The sequence below is a fragment of the Aptenodytes patagonicus genome, chromosome 1 (assembly GCF_965638725.1).
Source record: "Aptenodytes patagonicus chromosome 1, bAptPat1.pri.cur, whole genome shotgun sequence".
NCBI classification, from domain to species: domain Eukaryota; kingdom Metazoa; phylum Chordata; class Aves; order Sphenisciformes; family Spheniscidae; genus Aptenodytes; species Aptenodytes patagonicus.
In genome coordinates this window covers 97,717,232-97,739,662 of record NC_134949.1, presented here as the reverse complement: position 1 = coordinate 97,739,662, position 22,431 = coordinate 97,717,232, and the positions used below count along the sequence as shown (strand labels likewise).

General features: G+C 40.9%; 1 protein-coding gene across 1 annotated transcript in view; it reads right to left on the bottom strand.

The window, feature by feature from the left end:
* ALCAM (activated leukocyte cell adhesion molecule) overlaps positions 1 to 22,431 on the bottom strand; it is a 124,174-nt gene that overhangs the window by 18,079 nt on the left and 83,664 nt on the right. The window contains exons 2-8 of the mRNA XM_076350314.1: positions 21,596 to 21,696; positions 18,583 to 18,802; positions 14,444 to 14,508; positions 13,925 to 14,012; positions 12,874 to 13,056; positions 6,831 to 6,958; positions 4,932 to 5,061 (exon numbers count right to left, since the gene is read on the bottom strand). Coding sequence (XP_076206429.1) covers positions 4,932 to 5,061; positions 6,831 to 6,958; positions 12,874 to 13,056; positions 13,925 to 14,012; positions 14,444 to 14,508; positions 18,583 to 18,802; positions 21,596 to 21,696 — 915 coding nt within the window. The remainder of the gene's footprint in view (positions 1 to 4,931; positions 5,062 to 6,830; positions 6,959 to 12,873; positions 13,057 to 13,924; positions 14,013 to 14,443; positions 14,509 to 18,582; positions 18,803 to 21,595; positions 21,697 to 22,431) is intronic.

Sequence of the window (22,431 nt, the reverse complement as noted above, 5' to 3'; positions counted from 1 at the left end):
AAAAAAAAAATCCTACGCTGAAAGAAAAGCAGAGTTTGCCAAGCTAAACCTCTATTTTGCTTCCCCTCTCACAGTGCCTTGCTTGTAAGCCAAGTTGCCTGGTTGAATGACTACCACAGATGCGTACAGACACACACAGACTCAAATGGCAAGCCTGCATGATTTCATCACCAACATAGTACTTGCTGGAAAAGGACTGCAAAACATCCTTTTGGCTTTTAAGCAGAGTTTAAAAAACACTTAAGGCAAAATCACAGTTGGTAGGGGAAAGCGAAAATAGTAAGTCTTCCTTAATAAAACAGTGAACTTAGCTACTGGCTTCATTCAGTGGTTGCCCTGGGAACACCATTATAATTAAAGGCAGAACTTCAGGGAACAACTAGGGTTCATCCTGTGCTATTAGTCTGCGTTATTATCTGTGTTACGAGTCCAATGCCCAGTCTGAGAGGTCACAAGAACTGTACCTTCATCTGTGCATTAGTAAAGCAAAGATCTTACCGAAGAGGTAAAATGGCATTTTGTTTCTATATTCCTATGGGGATTTCTCCCCCTGCCTCCCTAAACTAGTAAATGCAACCCAACTAACAAGGTACTCCAGATCTTACCATTGCTTCCACAAGAAAAAAAAAAGAAAAAAAAGACAAGACTCAGCCAGTTAGCATTTGTATATCGATTCAGGTGGTGCATGGGATGTGTTTCTTCTTGCTCTGTTACTCTTGAGCACATACTACCAAGGCAGAAGGGTAGTTGAAGAAAAAGCTAAGATTTTTTTTTTTTTTTCTTCCCCTCAGAGTGACTTTCCTTCAACATCTACTTAAACCTTTTGTTCTTTGAAGCAAGATAGTACCTTAAATCCAAGAGATCACCCAAAGACCATACAGGAGGGATTCCTCTCGCATACGCCACAGGAAGCAGAAACTCATTAAGTTTTTGGCCTTCATCTCAAGCAAAACTGACACTGAGCCCAGAGCAATCCTTCAATCCAGCGTTCCTCCAAGGTAGCATGCCTGCACCCCCCGCCCCTCCCCTTTTTGTCATATAACTGAGACTACAATCCCTCTCACACAGTGGTCTTGGTTGCTATAGAAGTTCAGGAAAATTTACAGTGTGCGAGATGAACTGCATAGCTCAGAGCAGTATTTGTAAGGTGATTTATGGAGGCAAGTACAGAATTAAGCTACTGTTTAACACAGGATCCCCTCTAGGAACTCAATATAGGGCAATTTGATTTGGATTAATATTCTGCCAGTTTATCTGTAGGGTCCACAAAAAAAGTGATGTAGATACTTTTACCTCTCAACTTATATGATCCATTAGTAAATAATCTCTCCTTGGTACAGAAATATGAGGAGAAAATATTTCTTGTACACAGAAGACTGTCAAAATTCATTTTCCTTGCCGTTGAAAGAAAAACTTTGTTGCAGGAATTTTCCATACATTTCCCGTTTAGCTTTGAAATGTTCTCCATAAACAAACTTCTCAACAAGCACCATTTTCAATATATAGCACTTAATATGGCCTCACTTGAAGCCTTGCATCGATTTCAGTGCTGCCTTTGCATACCAAGTAGCACAGGGAAGAGGCAAAGAATGCGTTCTGCCTGTATTACCACATCATGTGAGAGAGGTATGGAATTAACGTGGGGAAGACTGGAGCAAACATTTCAGTTTTGAAACTCTATTGCACATACAGGACAGGTTCCCAGAATTTAAAGGAAGCCTCCGATGGAATACTGTGCTACGACTGGGAAAACTACGCACAGCATTTGCCTGTAGTCTGAACTCCCCAAGTATACTAGCAGACAACCAGAAACTTCTCCTAGTATACCGAGAATAGATTTTTCCATGAAACATTCAAAAGGTGATTTCCCCTGTATCTTCAATGAGTCTGTAGCACAAGAAAAGACTATAAAAAAATACCTACGGAGAAACACAAATGCTAAATTTCTAAAACCTTTAATTTACTGGAAGGTTTGCAAACCTATTTCCCCAGAAAACACATCTTAGCAGAAAGGAAAGCATCACTAAGAGGAAGTTCCACAGCCCTATTCCATACCGGGTTGTACGTGCAGAAACAATTATAGCAAGAGACAAAGAAAAGGGACTGTGGGTTGAAACAGTCACCTGCTTCTTCATAGCTGAGGGAAGGTACACGACCTGTCCTCTACTGCTAGGTGCTTTCCTTGCCTAGCACAGGGTATGCTTCTATAGCAGTTTAAGTGATTGTAAACAGGTTTTGCCTCAACCCCCTCCCTTTTTCCTTCCTGGCCTCTGCCAGTTTTGCTCACCTGATCCTGGGCAAACTCACTCAAGGAACAGAGCTGGCAGAAAATTAACAACCTAGTGTAAAAAAAACCCAAACCTGCAACATAGATCCTGTTCTGTTGCTCCCTCTGTTGAGGGACAAATCACACCAACCACAAGCGCTCAGTTCTGCCGGACTTCAAACTGGGACCTTGCTACACAGATCCTGCACCTGCTCTGAGGGGCAAGAGCCCAGGTTGTCCAGTTGGTCCCTTATGTTCCGTGGGTAAGGAAGAGACTCCTCCTTCCCCCCTCAATTTGCTTTATAAATAAAGCATTTCCCTAAACATTATGGGTAACTCAGATGCTTTAACATCAATTTTCATCTTTCTGTGAATCTCATAATTTACATTCATCTTGGAAAAAAAGAGCTTGGTATTGAGCCAGAATATTTTTCTACAAAAATATTTAAGGGCTATAATGTGCTAATGTATTTTCATACCAGCAAGAAGCTTTCCCTACCTAGACACTGAAAGGAACCAGTGTAATTATAATGCTCAATAAAACCTGTTTGGGGAAAAAGCACTACAGTTGAAATGTTACAAATTACTATAAGTAGATTCACAGATTTATACTAAAATTATTATATTGCCTGGTTTTTGTTGTGGTTTTTTTTTTTTTAAGTGAAAATAAAAAAAAAAATCTAAAGTGCCAAGATTGGATGCGAGGAAACAAAAAGCCCTGACTCAGAATGAAGGCTTTTTCAGTGTAACGCCATAAACAGGAATATTCATCCACATGTGAAAAGGTAAGCAATAAAGGAAAAGAGAGAGGAAAAAGTAGGATTTGATGGGTGTTAATAAGTATTGTTTGAAGGAGAAAAAACACCAGGGAGGCATAAAAAAATTCTGAAGATCTAACAACAAAAATATGTAAGTACATTAGAATCAGAAAGTACTAAAAATTAGGGAGTTATGCTGGAAAATTAATATAAAAGTAAGCAATTAACAGATGGAGAAGGATATTACAAAGCATCTACGGATTTTATGACTTTTTCAAGGAAGTCCCCCTCACTAGAAAACATGCTGCAGAAATGCTTTAGACCAGCATAAGACAAGACACTGAAGTAGCTTTAAGACAGATTGTCACACAAAGGTCTGGGCATTCAGAACGTTACAGAACTACTCCAGGCCACTGCTCCTCACTAAGCAAAGGCTTTATTGCAGATAGAGGTCTTTAAGAAAAACAAACGAAAACGAACCCTAAGTGAAGCGAAGCAGTAGGGTACTAGATTGTACCTACGAGTTCTGAGTAGCTGCACTAGCTGCCAACACTGGAAAGACTTCTGTCAAGAAAATACATACTTCTCTTGTGTAGTAAAGCTCTTCTGACATGCAGACAAAATAGCGGAGAAAGGAAAACTGGCTTGTTATAACTTGGAGCTGAAGAAGCCATTCTTTAGAGTAACTATTTATGGAACTACAAGTAGACATGCAATCCACTTGGAGTAAAATAAAAGGGTCAGTTATACCACAGCAAACTACCAGCAAGCTACCTTTGATATTGGGCAGCTAGCGGCAGTACTACGGAGCTCTCTTCAGATCTTACATACCCTGACTCTTGGCAAAGAGAAGGGGTGGGTAGGAAAACAGCAGATGACCTTATTAAATGCAACATATCCATTAAATGGAATACTGTAATTATTCATGTACAGATACATTCTGCATGCATTGTACCTCTTCCAAAAAAAAAAATCAGAACCAAGTATACAAACATGAAGTTTCTTTTTATGTAAAGTATAACTACTCTGGAAGCCTTTAAACTTCATTATCCATCATGTCCCTCTGAACCTGTAAACAAAGGTATTTGTGCTACTGGGAAGACTACAGACCATCAATGTTTCTAGGGGAAACCTAGTACCATGGGACTGAGCCTCATTTCACAGCTGTGATAGTACAAAGTTTGAAGGAGTTCCTGCTCTTGTTTTCTCACATAAAGAGATTAAAAGCAACCATTGAAAAGCAACCATTGCTTCAATGGTTCAACCAGTTCAATGGCTGCTTTTAAAGTGGTGCTGATAAAGTGTGAGTAAATACTCTAGTATCCAGCTAAAGAAACTTCACTGAGCTCTGTAGCTCTCATCATTCTGGGAAAAGTGAAAAAAGCAGCTTGTCCTATGTGAACATAATGCATTCCTAAGCCTCTTCTCTAGACTCCTTACATGTTAACCTCATTGAGATAAGATGAAAGGATATTAGACTAATGTGAATTTGACTATGAAGAATGACCTTCAGTGATACCAGTGTGGGCCAGCTTGTGTGTTTGACTACGTTATAAGGCACAGCTGGAGCACAGTAATTTGCCATATATATATATGTTCACAAGTGAAACATAAAATATCAGAATTTTCACTGTATGTGACAGTGCAAGAATATAATCTACTATACAAAGGTTACGTAAAGTGAATCTGTATCTAAGCCAATGAATTGAGAAAGTTAAAGTTTTCAAACAGAAATACATCAGAAAAAGTAAAAAAAAAAAAAAAATCTGACACTAAACCAACCACATCATTCAGTTCTCCTGTAGGTTAACTGGACTAATCTACCTAAGTAAAGGAGAGAGAGACCACCCCAGAAGGTGCAAGATAGTTTTGTATCCTAACTCGGAGCACAAAATGCAGTGACTTACAGTGCACAGTGATGGTCGTCGAGTCCATCATGCTTTTGTCAGTCAGAGAGCACTTGTATTCTCCTGTTGCATTTCGCTTCACATCTGTCATTACGTAAGTATCTGAGCTTCTTATACCTTCTGCTTCTCCCTGTGGATGGAAAACAAAACTTCTATTGTATATGGGCCTGCTAAAAACATGCATTTCTGTTGAGGTTTTTTATTATTATAAGGATCCTGAAATACTCCAAAATATGTAAAGACACAGCATCACTGAAGTGTAGTTGCCTACTAATAACGTTAAGGTTTATTTCCTGCATGACAGCATGGTTTTAGAAAACACCTACAATTAAAAGCTTACTTTTTAATTGAATGACTAACTTATCTTAAGAGGACATTAAAGTATAAAATCTGAAAGTTTAGCAGAAAGAAAATGGGAAGAAAACAAAAGACTGAAACAGTCTACAAATAAGAACGTTAGAGAAATCACAACAGCAAAACAAGTTGTGTTTCTAAATCTGTATCTGAAAAGATATACTCAGTTTAGGAAAAACCATGAAATGAATTGTGCTGCATTACACATTTTTAAACAGCACAAGCAAACCTTGCTCTATCCATATCATGGTACGGAGCCTGATATAACTCAAATATAATATGAGTCAGTATACACTGACTCATGTGCAGTTACCTACAGAAACTGGTGTTCTGAATTAGCCAGAAAATGTTGCTTTCTGGCTGTCCAGTTCCCACCTGATTACAACTGACTGATTTAGGTCACCTTTGAAACGAGCATAGAATGATACCCTATTTCATATCTCTGAATCCAGAAAGAGATTTACCAGGTTTGTCACAATATCCCTAGGTCTTGCAAAGAAACCAGCAATTCCAGCTCTCCTTGAGAGAAAGGACTAGTATCAGGTAACAGGGAAACTGAAGATAAGACAATCTGGGGTGTTTAGCTCGCTCACTGTGATCCTGGAACAAGGAGAGATACCACACACTTTTCCCTGGCATATAGTGAGTTCCTAGGGTGACTCACTGAACCTAAATGGCTGTTCTGAGATAAGAGGACTTCAGCTCCTAGTTTCCCTTGCTGCTCTTCAGCAATTCAAACATGCCAGGAGTCCAAAGTAGATGAGGATTATGTTTAAAGGGTGACATGCAGTTTTTGAAATACCTGAAAGCATGCCACTGCTTTTGGCCTCTCTCAAGATCAGCTCTGCTCACTACTGCAGTAGGAACAAAAAAAGGGGTATAAAATAGGAGAGAGAGAAGCAGGACACGGGAAGCAAGACTAGGAATCTCAGAATATAAAGCCACATCCGTCTGTGGATTTCACCAATACTAAGAAGATTAATGGAACCAAAGCCTTTATTTTTCTCAATTTGCATCTTATGCATTTGACAGATTTGTCCTACGCTTTCTCTTGCACAGTCGCACTGGTTCTTTTTTTGTGTTATTATGCCACCAAACAATTAATTAATTACATTGCACAAATATTCATCTGTGAAAGTCCAAAAAAAGCTGAATTAATTTCCTGTACTTTCACTGCTGGATCTTTGGCTGTTATGACCGAAGGTGAGGTGATTTCATTCAACGTGCTAAACCCCTTTTGTCAAAACTGCTTCTTATCAAAATATCTGATGTTGGGAAATGAAGCCTAACAATTTTTAGTAGGTCCAAACCCCAAAAAACTTCAGGTGGGGTGGGGGGAAGGAGAGGTTCTTTCCAAATATTTTGCCAATGAGGCGTTCTCAGAGAGTCTGATGTAATGGCCAATGTCTTATCTTCAGTTTTAGTCACATCAAATTCCTTCCTTCATTTGGTATAAAATCACGTATACACTGACACATAGCAATGTCTGTATGAAGGGATGATACAGAATATTTCACTATGCAGTGACAGCGAGGCAGGACTTACTGGAATGTAAAACAGAAACTCCTGTGGAGGAGGGTTGCCATTTCCTGAGCACTTCAGAGTGATGTTATCGCCTTCTTTAATGGTACTACTTTGTGACAGCACTTGAATAGTCACCTTCTCTGTTGGATCTGTGAAAATAATGTACACATTTAATAGCTTCTGCAAAAAACCACACAGTAACACTATGCATATGATATTCATGGCCGAAGACTACGTGATTTTATCATCAAGCAGGTGAAGGTATTTGCATGTGTAGATCTTTTTATAAAAGAACTGAAGTTAATCACACTTCCTATATTTTTGCAAATGAAGTAAGTGCAAAGCAGCCAGATGATACAAAATTTGTTTTTCTTCGCCAAAATACCTGTAACTGAAACAGCAATTATTACAAACATCATGTGCTTAAAAGAAAAAAACCCTGATCAGTATGAGCAGTTTCATGGTGTGATTTCATTATGAGGGATTAACTTGTGAAGCTCGCTGTTTGGAGGACTGCAGCAATCGGAAAAACAACTGAAGCTCTCAACGCCTTGCGTTCGTACTAGATAATAGCCTTCTTGCATTAAAAAGAAAGAAATATGAACTAAGCGACTATGTTCAGCCTATTCAATATGCTGATCACTACAGGCTTTCAGAAAGATCAATTTGGTGAACATAATAGGACCCTTAACATAGTCAACAGAACTGTAAATGTAACATATTTCTGTCACGTTCAGTGAAGTTGAACTATAACTTACATTTTACTTTCGTAATTTTTTTAAGGCGAAGACAGAGTATACTTTAATAGATGCTATTCTTCCTAAGTAGAAGCCTAAGTATAATTTTTCAAAAACAAAGTAAAATGAACAAAATTAAAGGAAATAATATAGGCAGATAACTCTCACTGTTTTAATTTCAATGAATAAATAAAATTCTACCGAAGATGCCAGTCTTGCATTAAGACACAGTACAGTGCACCTTATTAGACACTAAAAGAAATCTACACAACAGAGAAACCCTTGCCTGACAGTTGATTTTGGGTGTTTAGTGAAGCATGTGCTCTACAGCCCTTCCGACCCTTAAGGCATTCATCATGTGTGTCTTCTGCTATGGGATTTCTCAGTAACAGGAGCTGCATTCTGCTGTGGCCTCTCAATGACTGAAAGCCCTGACACGGCTTCTCACTCCTCATAGGATTGGTGGTACCGGGTTTCAACAAGCCACATCCTCCCTCCTTCAGGTGCAATAGCCTTGGCTCCGTTCCACGTCCAAACAGCTTCCAGCTCAGTACCTTCAGAGCTGAAGCGCAACTCTGCCTGCTTAGGAAAGGGAAGTCCAGCATCGCTGCTGGTGTGAAATACAACAGATGCGATGAAGTAGCTGGCCAGGAATTACACGCACGCCTCTTGGTGGCTGCTGGGCCAAAACCCCAGTTTCAGGGGGCTGTCTGGTGAGCTAGCCTGCTGCAGGAGCTTGTCAAGTTTATGTGAAGGTGACCGAATGTGAAAAAGTTATCATAAAGGATGTCTAGATATACCCTGGAATCATTTAGGCTTTGTCTCAAGACTGAAAAGGGATCAATTATAACGAGAAAGACTTTAGTTTGGAACAAGTTTTTCCACAGAGATGAACAGAACTGGATTAAAAATGGACACAATTAAACAAGAATGACACTCTTGCAAACCACCAGACTTTCCTGTAGGAATATCTTACCCTTCTGTCTTCTGCAATCAACCAGGAGAAAATTTTTAATTTCATTCTCTAAACTGGAAAAGAAAAATAAATCTACAGAAGTAAATAGCAAATGACTAATTAAATTGTTCTCTAAGCTGAACAGGTCACCCTTCTGACGAAGACAGAACCTGATGACTGGAAGACAGTGTTCAATGCAATGCTGAGTGCTGCTTAGCATGAGTAATGTGCTCCCCTGTTTTCGCTAATAAACAGGAGCATCCTGGTGAAGGTATATCTTGCCTCTTAGTGGCACATACACCTGGCTTGGCCCATCTTACCTTGTGCTTTTGTAAACCTGAGACTTTGTATCCGCTTTCTGCAAGAGCAAAATTCTAGGAGCCAGCACCAAAAGGCAGTTATTTAGTAAATGAATGCTGCTATCCCAGACTCGCCATGGCCACAACTGACATCATTCTGCACAATTTCAAGAAAACTACCAATGCTGGAAGCAGCATGAGTATAAAGTGTCTTTGAGTCTAATCTGTTATGTAAAGGACTTTATCCATAACAAGACAGACACTTAACAACAGGGCATGATTGGAAAGTTTGCCTGACAAACATTATCTTTTCATACCGATTAACGCTGAGCAGAGCCCAACACAACTGGAGTCTAGATAATTTAGATATCTGAGATACCATCTAACCATCCAGCTCCAGGAGTTCTCTTGTATTACTCATGTTGATTTCGGTAGCTTGCTTGCTACACAGCTGCAAACCAGAGCCCACAGTTAAGTGCTGATAACTGCTGCTAGCTGAGCTAAGTTATCCATTTCCAACTAGCATCCAGCTCGGCAGGAGCTAATTCATAGAATCATAGAATCATTAAGGTTGGAAAAGACCTCTAAGATCGAGTCCAACCATCAACCCAACACCACCATGCCCACTAAACCATGTCCCTAAGCGCCTCATCTACTCGTCTTTTAAATACCTCCAGGGATGGGGACTCAACCACTTCCCTGGGCAGCCTGTTCCAATGTTTAACCACTCTTTCAGTAAAGACATTTTTCCTCATGTCCAATCTAAACCTCCCCTGGAGCAACTTGAGGCCATCTCCTCTCATCCTATCACTTGTTACTTGGGAAAAGAGACTGACCCCCACCTCGCTACAACCTCCTTTCAGGTAGTTGTAAAGAGCGATGAGGTCTCCCCTCAGCCTCCTCTTCTCCAGACTAAACAACCCCAGTTCCCTCAGCCACTCCTCATAAGACTTGTTCTCCAGATCCCTCACCAGCCTTGTTGCCCTTCTCTGGACACGCTCCAGCACCTCAACGTCCTTCTTGTAGTGAGGGGCCCAAAACTGAACACAGTATTCGAGGTGCGGCCTCACCAGTGCCGAGTACAGGGGCACGATCACTTCCCTACTCCTGCTGGCCACACGATTTCTGATACAGGCCAGGATGCCATTGGCCTTCTTGGCCACCTGGGCACCCTGCCGGCTCACGTTCAGCCGGCTGTCAACCAGCACCCCCAGGTCCTTTTCCGACAGGCAGCTTTCCAGCCACTCTTCCCCAAGCCTGTAGCGCTGCATGGGGTTGTTGGGGCCGAAGTGCAGGACCTGGCACTTGGCCTTGTTGAATCTCATACAGTTGGCCTCGGCCCATCGATCCAGCCTGTCCAGGTCCCTCTGCAGAGCCTTCCTACCCTCGAGCAGATCAACACTCCTGCCCAACTTGGTGTCGTCTGCAAACCCACTGAGGGTGCACTCAATCCCCTCATCCAGATCATTGATAAAGATATTGAACAAGACCGGCCCCAAAACTGAGCCCTGGGGAACACCGCTCGTGACTGGCTGCTAATCTGTCACTCTTCTTATACTATGTTACAGTGGCTGGTTGCTTCCAGGATGTCAATTAGCTATTAAACACTTAAGTACTAGAGACTGCACTAACCCAGAGCTAAAAAACCCCAGTAAAACATTTCTCAAATCCTGACTGAACAGGTCTTTAAAAAAACTCCTGTGCAGGCATTGTTTTAAGCATACTCTCCCCATTTCTTTATGATAAATTGGTAAGTTGCAAGGAATCATGCTAAATACCAGAATGAAGAGCAGGTCGTCTTTATGATTTTTTCCTACTTGTTTCAGAGATGCAAAAATAATAGTTTTGACAGCCAATCTGAAAAAAAAGGCTGAAAGAAAGACTTCCATTTCTTAGAGTTGGAGTCTGCCATTTTTTTTCATCTGCATTACATTCGACTCATTAAAAAAAAATATCACATTTATTTAGAAAGAAACTAGGATCACTGAACCAAATTAAAAAACAAAAACAAATCAGACATGTCATTATCATCAGTTAACATCAGTCAAGAAATCCATCTGTTGAAGCTTTGGACATCTATTAATAGAGTTTCAAAAATTCATTTGGAGATGCATTTGAGCAGAGTAAGGAATTGAAGTTACAGCAAATGAAAATACTCAGAAAGGACATTGGGTAACCCCATACTCTAAAGCCAAAGTTGATACTTGAGGCCTCTTCAGTACTGAAGGGGTACTGAAGGGTGTGCCTGCCTCCCACTGCTGGCTAATTAGCAGTACAATGATACTGTCCATCTCTGGAGGACGAACTATCTTAATTAAACTGTGTGTTACTAGACCAGGATTAAAAGAGCTAGTCTAGCAAACATTAAATCTTTAATATGGAGTGTACGTGATATCTGGCGCAGTAACTATTCTGCAGTGCTGTGCAGCCTTCTTTTTCCTTCACGTTGAGTAGTTCTTAATTGCAAGCGCACATAGTACATGCATCGCAGAAATCCGCAAGAGCCTCATCCTCAACAGGTGAAGCAGCCTAACGCATGAAAGCAGTGGGGAAATGGGGACAGCAGAGCATCTCTTGGCAAGTAACAGCAACAAGTGCTTTCTGGTCATTACACTTCTGTGACACTACTGTGAACATCTGCATTCACAGCAGGAGTTATTCACAGTCATGGGGCTCCACAGACGACAGAAAAAAAACTCCAGTGAAATTTGGTACCCAACTTTAAAGCAAACCAAAAGTTTGGGTCACTCTAGCTTTAAAGTGACGGGCTAGGTGTCTGCAGGCTTGAAATCTTTGTGTTATTTCCAAGGATAATGGTTACTGTCCCAGAGGTTTTCTCCTCCATTAGTTCTGCTGGTTGTCGTTCTGGAGAAACAGCTGGTGAAAATAAGGCCTTAATTTATACTCTGGCTTCACCAGGTGAAAACAAGGAGCAACTGCTCCAAGGTTTGATTTGATTTGACCAAGGTCAAAACAGATCCCCTACTCTGCTCCTCAACAAATGTTACCCATGAAGGAGAAGCAACTAATCATCTAGGTAGAACATACCCTGCCACTTCAAGCCTGTAGCTTTTGTTTTCAAGGCAACGGAACACACCTGCTAGCTGGAGAAATCCAGTGCCTTACTAATTTTCTTTGTATTCAGCTGGATTACAGAGTTGTCACACAATGTATACTAAGACCCAATTAGATGTCTGGACTGTATACTTAGACCCTATCATTCCCAAAACAGGGACTTCTCTTTTATAAGCTGAGGTATTACCTGAAGTGTACGGAAAGATAACACCTGACTGGACATCTTGCATATCTTCTGTTCCTCTTCATCCTGCTATGACCTGCTGCCTTCTACAGTCCTTCAGAAGTGTCATTTTACAATGAAACTCCTCTTCCCTCCTTTCTAACTGCTGCCACCCCCTCTGACCTTTCCTTGCCAACTGACTTTATTCAAAGGAGAATTACGATTTCCACATCAGTCAGTAACACAGTAAGGGAGTTGCTTCAGGACATAGGCCAGCTAGAAGTAATGATTTACACAAATTCTCTACTTAAAAGTCTACCAGTATTCAAAGGATACATTTTAAATGTAAAAGTCAGCATCTAACAGCTGTGGAGAAGCCACTGCATTTTGTGCAAGGTAGTCTGCCAGTATTAGCTGTTTGGTGCTGACTCTGCAAAAACGAAAAACATTTCAGTATACTAAAAAACTATATTGTGTATTTATTGTGTATTTCAGGGGGCACAGGCAGTGACTCTAATCAACCACTCTAACTTCTGTTAAAGTTCTGAAAAGCCCATTTCACTGTAACTTTTTGTGGTTACCACTTTCCTCTTGTCAATGCAATCCTGATAGTCAGTATTCTACTGTTAGAAAGGAAGAATTCTCAGGTAAATCTGAAGATAAGTAAAAATTACACAGACAACGTACTCGGACCTTCTTGCTGCAAACCAGCTTTGAAGAAACTGTCTCGACAGCCAAGCAGCAACGTCTCTGTAATTTTGTAAACTGTCTCTGATTTTGCTTTTTCCCCACGAGGTAGACTTTGTATGGCAATAGATGCTTTTTAATAACTTACAGTGAACATCGAAGACAACTGGTTTAGACTGTATTGTTTTCTGGCCAGATGGTCCATAATATGTCACAATGCAAGAAAACTTGGCATTTGCATCTTCCTTTGTTGGCACGTACTGAAGAGATGATGTCATGGTGAAGAGTCCAGTTGATTTGTCCACAATCTTTTGCAAATTTATGACCACAACTGAAAAGGAAATACTATTTCAGTGTCACACAGATAGAATTTGCAACCTTTTTCCTACATTTTGTTGCCTGCTCTGTATTTGTTATCAGGCTGCAAACATGCAAGCCACATGACAAGTTACCCAAGAGACTGTACAAACAGTTTTCCTCCAGTATTGCCACTGACGTATACCAGGAACATTTTATCAACAACATACTCCTAACATACTGTACATTTTAAACCAAATCAAAACAAAAAACTCATTGCAAACTGGTCAGTTTTTTTTACTATAAATCCCAGCTTACTTTGTAAGCCAGAAAGAAGGCCTCAAAAACGCTGGCAAAAACAATTTTATACACATTTATAACTTAATTTTGTAAGCATTCTCTATTTTATGGAACGTAAAATATTGTGGTCTGATCAGCCTGTCAAAATCAAAGTTGAAAGGGAGGGGGGGAAAAAAAATGTTCTTCCTAAATATCCTGGAGAGTAAATACCTGTATAAGGAGACTTGATCTACATGGTCTAAAACACAATACTGGACAGGTGTGAAATTGAGACAGTTAATACCTTGTAAGAAGTTGGGTATTAGATACAGGTTTCTACTAGCTACATAGGCTCAAGAATAACTTTGTAATAGCATTAACAAAAGCAACCCTCCACCCCATAATGTGGTTTTAAAGCTGGAACTGTAAGAGAGGTATTATATGGCGTAGCTTGGGTGCTCTGAAAGGCCTAGAGGTTTCCTTTCAGCTTCATCCTTCTGTATGAGTAGTCTTCCTCAAAGGAACAATACGTTAGACTAAAGCAGAGCAACTCTTATAAAAACAGTTCTTCATACATGCACCTCTCTGTGGATTCAGAGACATTGGCCATTATTGAAACGTACCTTCTTCCACGGGCTGCAAAACTCTCCCATTTTTGTACCACGTAACATTGCCTTCAGGATAACTATCTCGTGTGACGCACTCCCCGAGCTGCAAAACAGATAGGAATTATTCGCTGTTTTTCTCCACTATGTTTTAATATAATTCTATTTTTGCTTATGCTGCTTTGATAAAAACTTCTAGAAAGTTCAAATGCTTAACCCCAACCATTTTTCTTGAATAGGACAAATCCCATCAGTGAGGCTTAGGTACAATTTAGAAGAGGGTTCCGTGGTGGGTTTAAGATCAGGATGTCCCCTGCTTGCAGAATCAGGCAGGGCTAATACAGTAATGGCGAGGGAACTACTCTGTGCTCAGCCTGGCTATAGACCACAATCTCTCACAAGCAGGTCTGCACGCACAAACGCACACACACACACGCCCTCTCTGAGCCTCAGTCCATCACCTCTCTCCGTCTTGACTGCAAAGGGACTTCAGGCAGCCATCAGGCACATAACTTTGAGGGAGAATGCTGCTCTTACCATTTGTAGCTTCTCTGTTTCTAAGAAGTCTGCTTGATGTAAGATTTCTGGTTGAGAGGGTTGTTCTAAAACATAAATAGGATAAAAGTACTAGTGAAGGGAGCACAACCAGCTGTTTGAAAAACAAAAAGTTACTAAAAGATACATAGACTTTGAGACTAAATAGAACAATCTGGCCTGGTATATTCTTACCTACACTTTGCCATTAAAAGAAGAAGAAGTGACATACTTCTACCTCAATATTAGCAAATGGATTGAAAAGGAAAAACCATCACCTTAAAACGTGTCATACTTTCCATAATGAATTCCATGCATTCTGACAATGTATATTTTAGCCAGGCAGACTAGTTCAGCACCTGGGAGGAGAGAACCTGATCTGCTCTATCTGATTTATATGATACACATGCTGGAGAAGGAACCAGTGGTACAGAAACTATAGCAACAGAAAAGCAGCTTTACTGTGGATATTACTGTAGCTGAGCTGTCACGTTATAAGGGAACAAATTCAACCTAATCATTCGTCTAATGTTTATTTTTCCTAACTGGGATTGTTACATTTAAGAAATTTAGATGATAGAGATAAGTGTAATTACTTTAACTGATTCTGAGTTAGTTATGACTCTCTTAAAAAAAATAAACTTTTTCTTCAGTGCCAGTATGTCTTCTTATTTACTTTTATTATGGTAGATGGACCTCTTAGCTTGCCAAAGTGGAGGATCTATCAGCATTTCCATCATAAAAAACTACTTTCTGGAGACTATATAACTTGTCTGTTAAAATAGTTTGGCCTGAAGCCCGGAATGCAAATTTTTATCTCCAAAAGAGACAGTTTTCCTCACAATTTTAAGAGGGGGGGACGGGACACCTCAATGTTTATACAGTTGAAGAAAGCCTCTGCACCCTAGCTATACTGCTTAAATAAGCCTACGCATTATATACTTTCACAGACTGAAACATTCTTAACCATGCCAGCTTACAGAACCTTTTTCCCAAACCAAGCTCCCTATGAAATAATGTATGTATATCAGTAATCGCAGCCCAAAGTGAACTTCACACCATCTTGCCAAAATCTCAGCACACTGATGAAGTTACTGATGTGCAGGTGTACTGCTCCTGCTGTCACAAAGATAGCAAGCCAACATGTTTCCACAATAATCCATTCATTCTGTGTGCATGTGTTTGTGTGCACACAAATGTACAGATACTCTTTGCCAGGATGGAGCAAGAACAACAGCACAAAAGGGAAATGAAAGGCAATAAAAGAAGCTGTTCATTTGACATTTTCAAACAACTTTGCTTGTGGCAAAAAAACCAAAAAACAAACAAAACAGTCAAAGCTATATACCAAGACCATCACAATTTCTTCAAAGGGCTAACAAAAAAAATTTTTTTTTTTTTTAAAATATGTGCATGTTTAATTCTCTTTTGTTAGTTTTAAAGGAAAAAGGTTAACCTATTTTCTGTAAGAACCTGTCAAGGACAAAGCATTTTCATGTCAGTTCAAGCAAATTAGGTTTTACAAGACCATTAACAGGCCTTCTGGTTCAGATTTTCGGGTCCCATAAACAGGTATAGTTGGCTGCCTGTCACGGTCACCAGTTGATTAAACCACAAACCACAACACTTTCCCCCACCTCAGCTTTGCTTCCTTTCATCTCGTGTCCCCCAGGAGCAGTTCAGGAAGACTTACTCTGTGCTTTGGACCCACCCCACAATGCTCCTACCGAGGGAAGGGGAGGACCTCCTGCTCCGTATGCTCCTGTATGGCTCTCCCTGTTTTGAGTGCTCTGGTGACCGAGCAGATGCTCCAGTTGAGAGGCCAGCACCTGCTCTCTCAGAGCAGCCTCCGAAAGGACACACCTGCTGCCAGATCCCCACAGCTGCAGCATGTGCGCCAAGGTAATTCACTATAAAAGACTTATTTGGCATTTACTAGCTCAGCGTCTGAAGCGAGAAGAAATTTTAAACTTGGCAACAGCAGAGCCCACTTTGGTGGGTTTGCAACTTCAGCACGCTGCTTATCTCTCAGCTTAAGAGCTTGCCAGAGTACTTTGCAACTCTATATAGGCCCTATAATAGGGGGCAAAAGAGCTCACCGCCTGCAAAAGCCAAGCATTGGTGTAGCAGGACAGCAGCTCATGTGCACTGGGCTGCCCTGCTTTGGAAACTGGCCATTTAATTCCAGAAAAAAGATGCTGACAGGATCCATCTGGAAAGCTGGTAGAGCTTGTTTGAGTAGTCCGGTGAGTGAGACTAGCAGGTGGTACCTGTGCAATGAGCCATTTCAGCTCGTTAGTTCTGAGTTAATCAGGTAGCACGGCTGAGGACGTGACAAGCTCCAGTGAAGCCCAGCTTCAGTCAGGGCTTCTGGGATACAGCTGAGTTTCAGGTACACAAGACTTTTGGTTTATGAGGGTTCGCACCGCTGCAGCCTAGCGCTGTATCTGTGATTCAACAAGTTAGAAACTCCACCGGTTGAATAAATGAAGCTTGCAGTCTACTCTTAACTCTTTCGTAATGAGAACAAGCAAGCAAGCAATAACAAAAAATGAAACCCCCAAAACCAGACTCAAGGAAGTTAAATGCAAAGAACAGTTAAGAGAACCCTAAATAAAGTTGTGAACTTAAAATGAAAAGCTGCAAAGGTAATTTTTTCTTGCAGTGCTAAGTCGGCCATATTACATGCGTGGCATCCTCTATTCTTATCTTCCTTAGTAAACAGAAGCTTTCTCTATTAGTATTAATGCATACAATAAAACACACAAGCTGTGCTCCGTGGCTGAGTTAGCATTGTGTTAATATCTAGTATAGTACACAGTAATTCAAGCAGTTAGCATTTTGTTTCACCATATACCACTCTCATCTACATTATTTACTGCTGTGCGATAAACAAACATAATTCTTTATCATTTCCTTTGAAGCGCTGTGTTTACTATGCACGCTCTGAGCACACTCCTCCGTGTTGTCATTAATTCGATTGTTCTTGCAGTCAAACTGAAAGTGAAATGAGGGAAAGGAATTACCGTTGACTCCTAGTGTAGCTTCAAACTGATCCATGCCACTGACAAACTTCTACCTAGACACCACCGACAACTCCCTGACACCTTCTCCCTGAGAGAAGAGTAAGGGTGCCCTTCCAAAACATGAATTCACATTTTTCAAGCAGAAGTGTGATGTTTGAAACTGCCCATCCTTGCAAGCAATGCGTTCCCACAACAGAGACTTACTCTGACTGTGTAAACCTGCATCTGTGTAAATCTGCATCTGAAGAGCAACAAAGACCAAAAAAAGCCATATAAAAACACGAAGCTGAGGAAGATATCCACTGCAGTCACAAGGCAGCATTTACAAACATTAAGCTTAGCCTCTGCAGATCTGCGCCCCTAAAAAGGAGTAACGGACGCCTCCACAAGCTGAGTCAGGGTTTGAGGGATTATACGTCTGCTCTGAATCAGCACCAGGAAGAAGCCAGGTTTGTCCACGCTCTTGTGCAAGCTCAGAGCAGGACTGCGCCTCAGAGCACTGGGGTTCGCACTGTGGATCAGCCTTGCAATCAGTTTGTAGTGATATCAAATGCTAATAAACTTTGCTGTGCTCTAAAACGGAACTGCAGACTGGTCTTCCTCCTGATAGTTCAGCAGGGGACAAAAGAAGGGTTTGGGGCTAGCAACTTGTTTTCCAGCCTCTCACTCGCTCACTCACAGTTCATACCGTTGCATACTAGCTGCTCGGAGCTGGTTTAAACCTCTCCACTGATCTAATCCTGCAGACTGCACACAGTTAATGCTTCCCTCCTGCAGAAAAATTTGCTCGGAGAACAACTGGAAAATAATCAGTGCTAATTTTACATTTTTCATTTCCAAGGCCAAATGACATCACATAAGTGAGTCATTATCAAAGCCTAAAATTCTCTTTGAGCCAGCACTTATCATGAATAAACTGCAAGTGCAGGCAGTCCTGTTATGTAAATGCCACCAGTAGATTACATTTTTGAAAGCTGCAGAAATTTGCTAGTCTTAGTAATTTACTCAGCCAAACTTACTTTCTTGGCTTTAATCTTTCCCTTAAACAAAATTTTCCATAATTTACAATTCAGATGCTGATGAACGTTAACGGTAGTAACAACTAGATTTACTTACTGAAGACTTTGACTATCGTTGGCTCTTCGGAAACATCATCTTCTGTAACTAGCATACATACAAATCTCTTTTCATCACTGATTCTTGCATTCTTGATGGATAATGTGTAGTTTTCTGAGAGACTCAACCTGTCTTTGTAGTCTGGTACATCATCATATTGTACATTTTTTTTTGTTGATGATCTGAAGGCAATAAATACTGGAGATCCATTTGGCATTTCCTATAATAAAAGGATAAACACCTCTATTTTGTGTAAACACTCATTTAGAAGTTCCTGAAGATCTGCAATTGGTACAAACCCATAATTTAAAAAAATCTGAAAACTACACCAGATGGCTTTTTTCCCCGATTAATTTCTGCTGTACAAACAAGAAATTCAGTGTAATACGAGAGCTAGTTTAAGAGTGTCATGGTACACATTGAGAATATCATCAGTAGAAATAATTTCAATCCCTTGGCTCAATCTCAGCATAGCATAGGGCTTTCTCTGATGAAGGCTGGTGGTTCTGGCACCACCTGCCTCTGTGTGTATGAAAAAGTATTTGAAATAGAAGCATTTGTGAGCTAGGCTCAAAAGCTTCGGTTTCCTTTTCTTTCGTGATTGTTTTACATATTCATATTGTTTGTCTGCAATATTCAGACTTCATTCCAAATGCAGGATTTAATCAGACATAACTTCCTATTTTATTCTAAATTAGTTTTTAGCTTTTTGGTTTGTTTTGTTTTTAAAGGACCCAAGAGCTTGTGGCATGGGAATATACATACAATCAAATATTGTTATTTATGCATCTCAGGATAATCTGCAAAATATCATTTTCTAGACATCCTCCTTATATTAATAAGCATGCAGTTGCCATCCTAAGAAGGAATACAAAGTTGACAGCCTTGCACGAACCTACCATATCAAAAATTTTTTTTTTTTTTATAAGAGACAAAGTTACAGGCTGAGTTCTGCAGAATTTCATTCCCTCCCCACCCCTCTGTTCCCCCCGAGCAGGGACAGACACTGTCTGCCTTTAAATTAAGTGAGGTGAAAGGTTGACTCCATCTTTACGTTCAGTATTGTGCTGGGGGCTGGAAAAGGTTTTCACTCCCTTTTATCCCTTGCACCTTGCGGCACTGATGCGAGTAGTGTTCCCAGCACAATACCTCAGCTTGACTGCAGAGCCCACAAAAGCATGACAATGCTGTGACAAGAGATGAGTGGTGTCAGAGCCAGGCAGGGAGCAGGAGGCAACAGCTAATGTGAAGTTTAAATTCCCTTATAGCCTTCCTTCCTCTCCCCCTTTTAACTCTCGGATTACTCCAGATGTCTGTCACACAGGAAAGAAAGCTTTGCCTTGACTCAATACACGCAAAGTTGGCTGTCAAGTGCAAACGACCTTTTAACTCCGTAAGCCTACCCAGTGCACAAGCATGCACAGGTAGACACTAAAGGGAGCAGCACCTGCTCCTGCCATGGTGCAAGTCTCCCAGCGCCCCCAGGCTCCCAGCAGCAACCTGAATTGCTAATTCCAAGGCAGCAGAGCAGAAAACGGAGTTCCTCCTTCTTCCAATGAAATAAACACCCAACCAAAAAAACCTGAACTAAACCGTCCCCCTGCTAAAAACAAGTGTTGCAATGCTGGGAGCTGCCCTGGGAGAATGGGTATCGCTTTCACTTGGTTGTGTGGGCTACGTCAACAATTTCATACAATAGCAATTGGACGGGGTTTTCTGCACATTAGGTTTCGTGTCCCTTTCCATTTAGGAGAAGCTATAACGTCTCCATTTGCTGCTTGGTACTTGTCTGAGATGAGCAATCCAAATGCACTGGAAAGAGACAATGCATTTCTTTTTCTCAAAATAGCCTTGCATCTTCATACAGATGGACTTTTTCCCAAGAAGAGTCAGCAGGCTAAAAAGCACACTGCAAAATGTAGGCCCTGCATCTTCGGAACGCTTATGTGAAACAGTTTCACTGTCCCTTTTAGGGAAACGTCCTCCATGGACTTCTGACTTCATTTCCCAAAACATGTTTGCGGAGCAGGAACTCTTGAGTAGATGAGGGCTGCAAAAGCTGCAAACTTTCAGGTCCAAGGGAAGGAGCCGGGGGGGGGATTATGAAACACCCCAGTGGCAGACCAGTCTGCTGTAAAATAGGCAGGTGGATACCATTTAAAGAGAGAGAGAGAGAGAGAGAGAGAACTATGTAATTTTAAATCCACTGTCAGAGTAAATATCACCTGTTATTGCTGGTAGCATTTTGGTTAGAGCATGAGAGGAATTTAGATGAACTTTACAGAAGCAGGAAAACCCGTTGTCCTGATGTCAGTCTGAGAAGCAAAAAGGTTTTGGCATCCTGGTGGTTTCTTCCAGGTATGCTTCCAGGTTTCATTTGACTTTGATACGCTTATTCTCCTTTTGGCACTGGATACCGATCACATATAGGAGAAGCGCATCCTGCGGTGTTCCCACTGCAGGCTGACCGAGGCAACCAGGAGAGCACTGGCGTTTTTGCCTCTGTTCTCCACATGCCAGAAATGGCAGAGTGAAACCACCAGCAACTCTACCAAGGTCAGCTCTGCCCTCTTCTTCGCTGTGCATTAAACACACTGAAGCATGAAACAGTATTGAGTGACTGTCAGATCAACCAGACCCAGGGACAGTGCCTTCCCAGGGATGAAGCACGCCCTGCTTCAGGCAGCCCACTTCATAAGTATTCAAATGTACAACGATGGTTCTGTCAAGTGAGTGAGACACCACTAGGTAACATGCCAGATCTCTAATACAGGTCGGCAGAGAACTCCCGAGTAATTATTTCTCTTGAACAATGAGATTAATTCCTCAAACCTCTAATCTATGCTTGGCAGAAATGATGCAGATTAGAGTCTTGCAGTCTTACAAACACAGGAATGAATGTCTTCGTATCCAAGGCAGAAACCCTATCGATTGGAGTCTTGTAATCTCACACACAAAAAATACATATCTTCTTATACCAGTTCTAATGAATGTAAAGGTAAGCTATACTTACGTATTTCCATTTTCCAAACATAAGTCCATCTGGTACTTCTAGACGACAAGGCATAGTAATAGTATCTCCATATACAGCATTTACTGTGTACAATCCCAGAGCTAGAGGAGAAACAGAAAGAGAGGAAACAATTTTAAGCATTTTCTTGCATTCCCATATGCTAGCTATGTTTGGTTCACAGCTATTACAAAAGCAGAGCCATGTCCTTTGTAAATGGATATCTTCCAGCATGTAGGATTTATCCCCAAACCTCTGACAAAACAGGATTCCCGTCACTAAATTAGTTTACTTAAACATTATGACCTTTTCAGACCCATGTTTTCTGCTGCAGTCAGTGGAAGCCAAGTGGATTTTCAAACAGGCCTGCACCCGCTCAACCGGATGAACACGTACACTACAATCAGTACCTGCAGCTATTGGCCCAGACGTAAAACTTGAAGAAAATAAAGGTTTAGGGATTTTCCTTTTCATCTGAAAAACCAGCCGCTTCTGCCTGGAGAGGTTATATTGCAAGGCAGTATTGTGAGGAGGCCAGAAGACAAGCAATATTCTGACTGCTGCACTGCATAAAAACTTAAATAATACTCTCTTTCTTTCTTTTCTAAGTGCTGGGTTCCTTTAAACCTGGGAAACAAACTAGTCTGCACATTTAGATTTTGGAAAAATGAAGTGAAATGCTTCTAATGAATTATTTAAGAATAGCTTTTTTTGAAACCTCAGCATGATGTTATTATGCTAATGCATACAAATTTACAGAATAAAACTGACCCACTTATTGTCATTGTCCAAAACATGTGAATTGTACAAAACCAATAGCCCCTAAAGTGATGAAATGT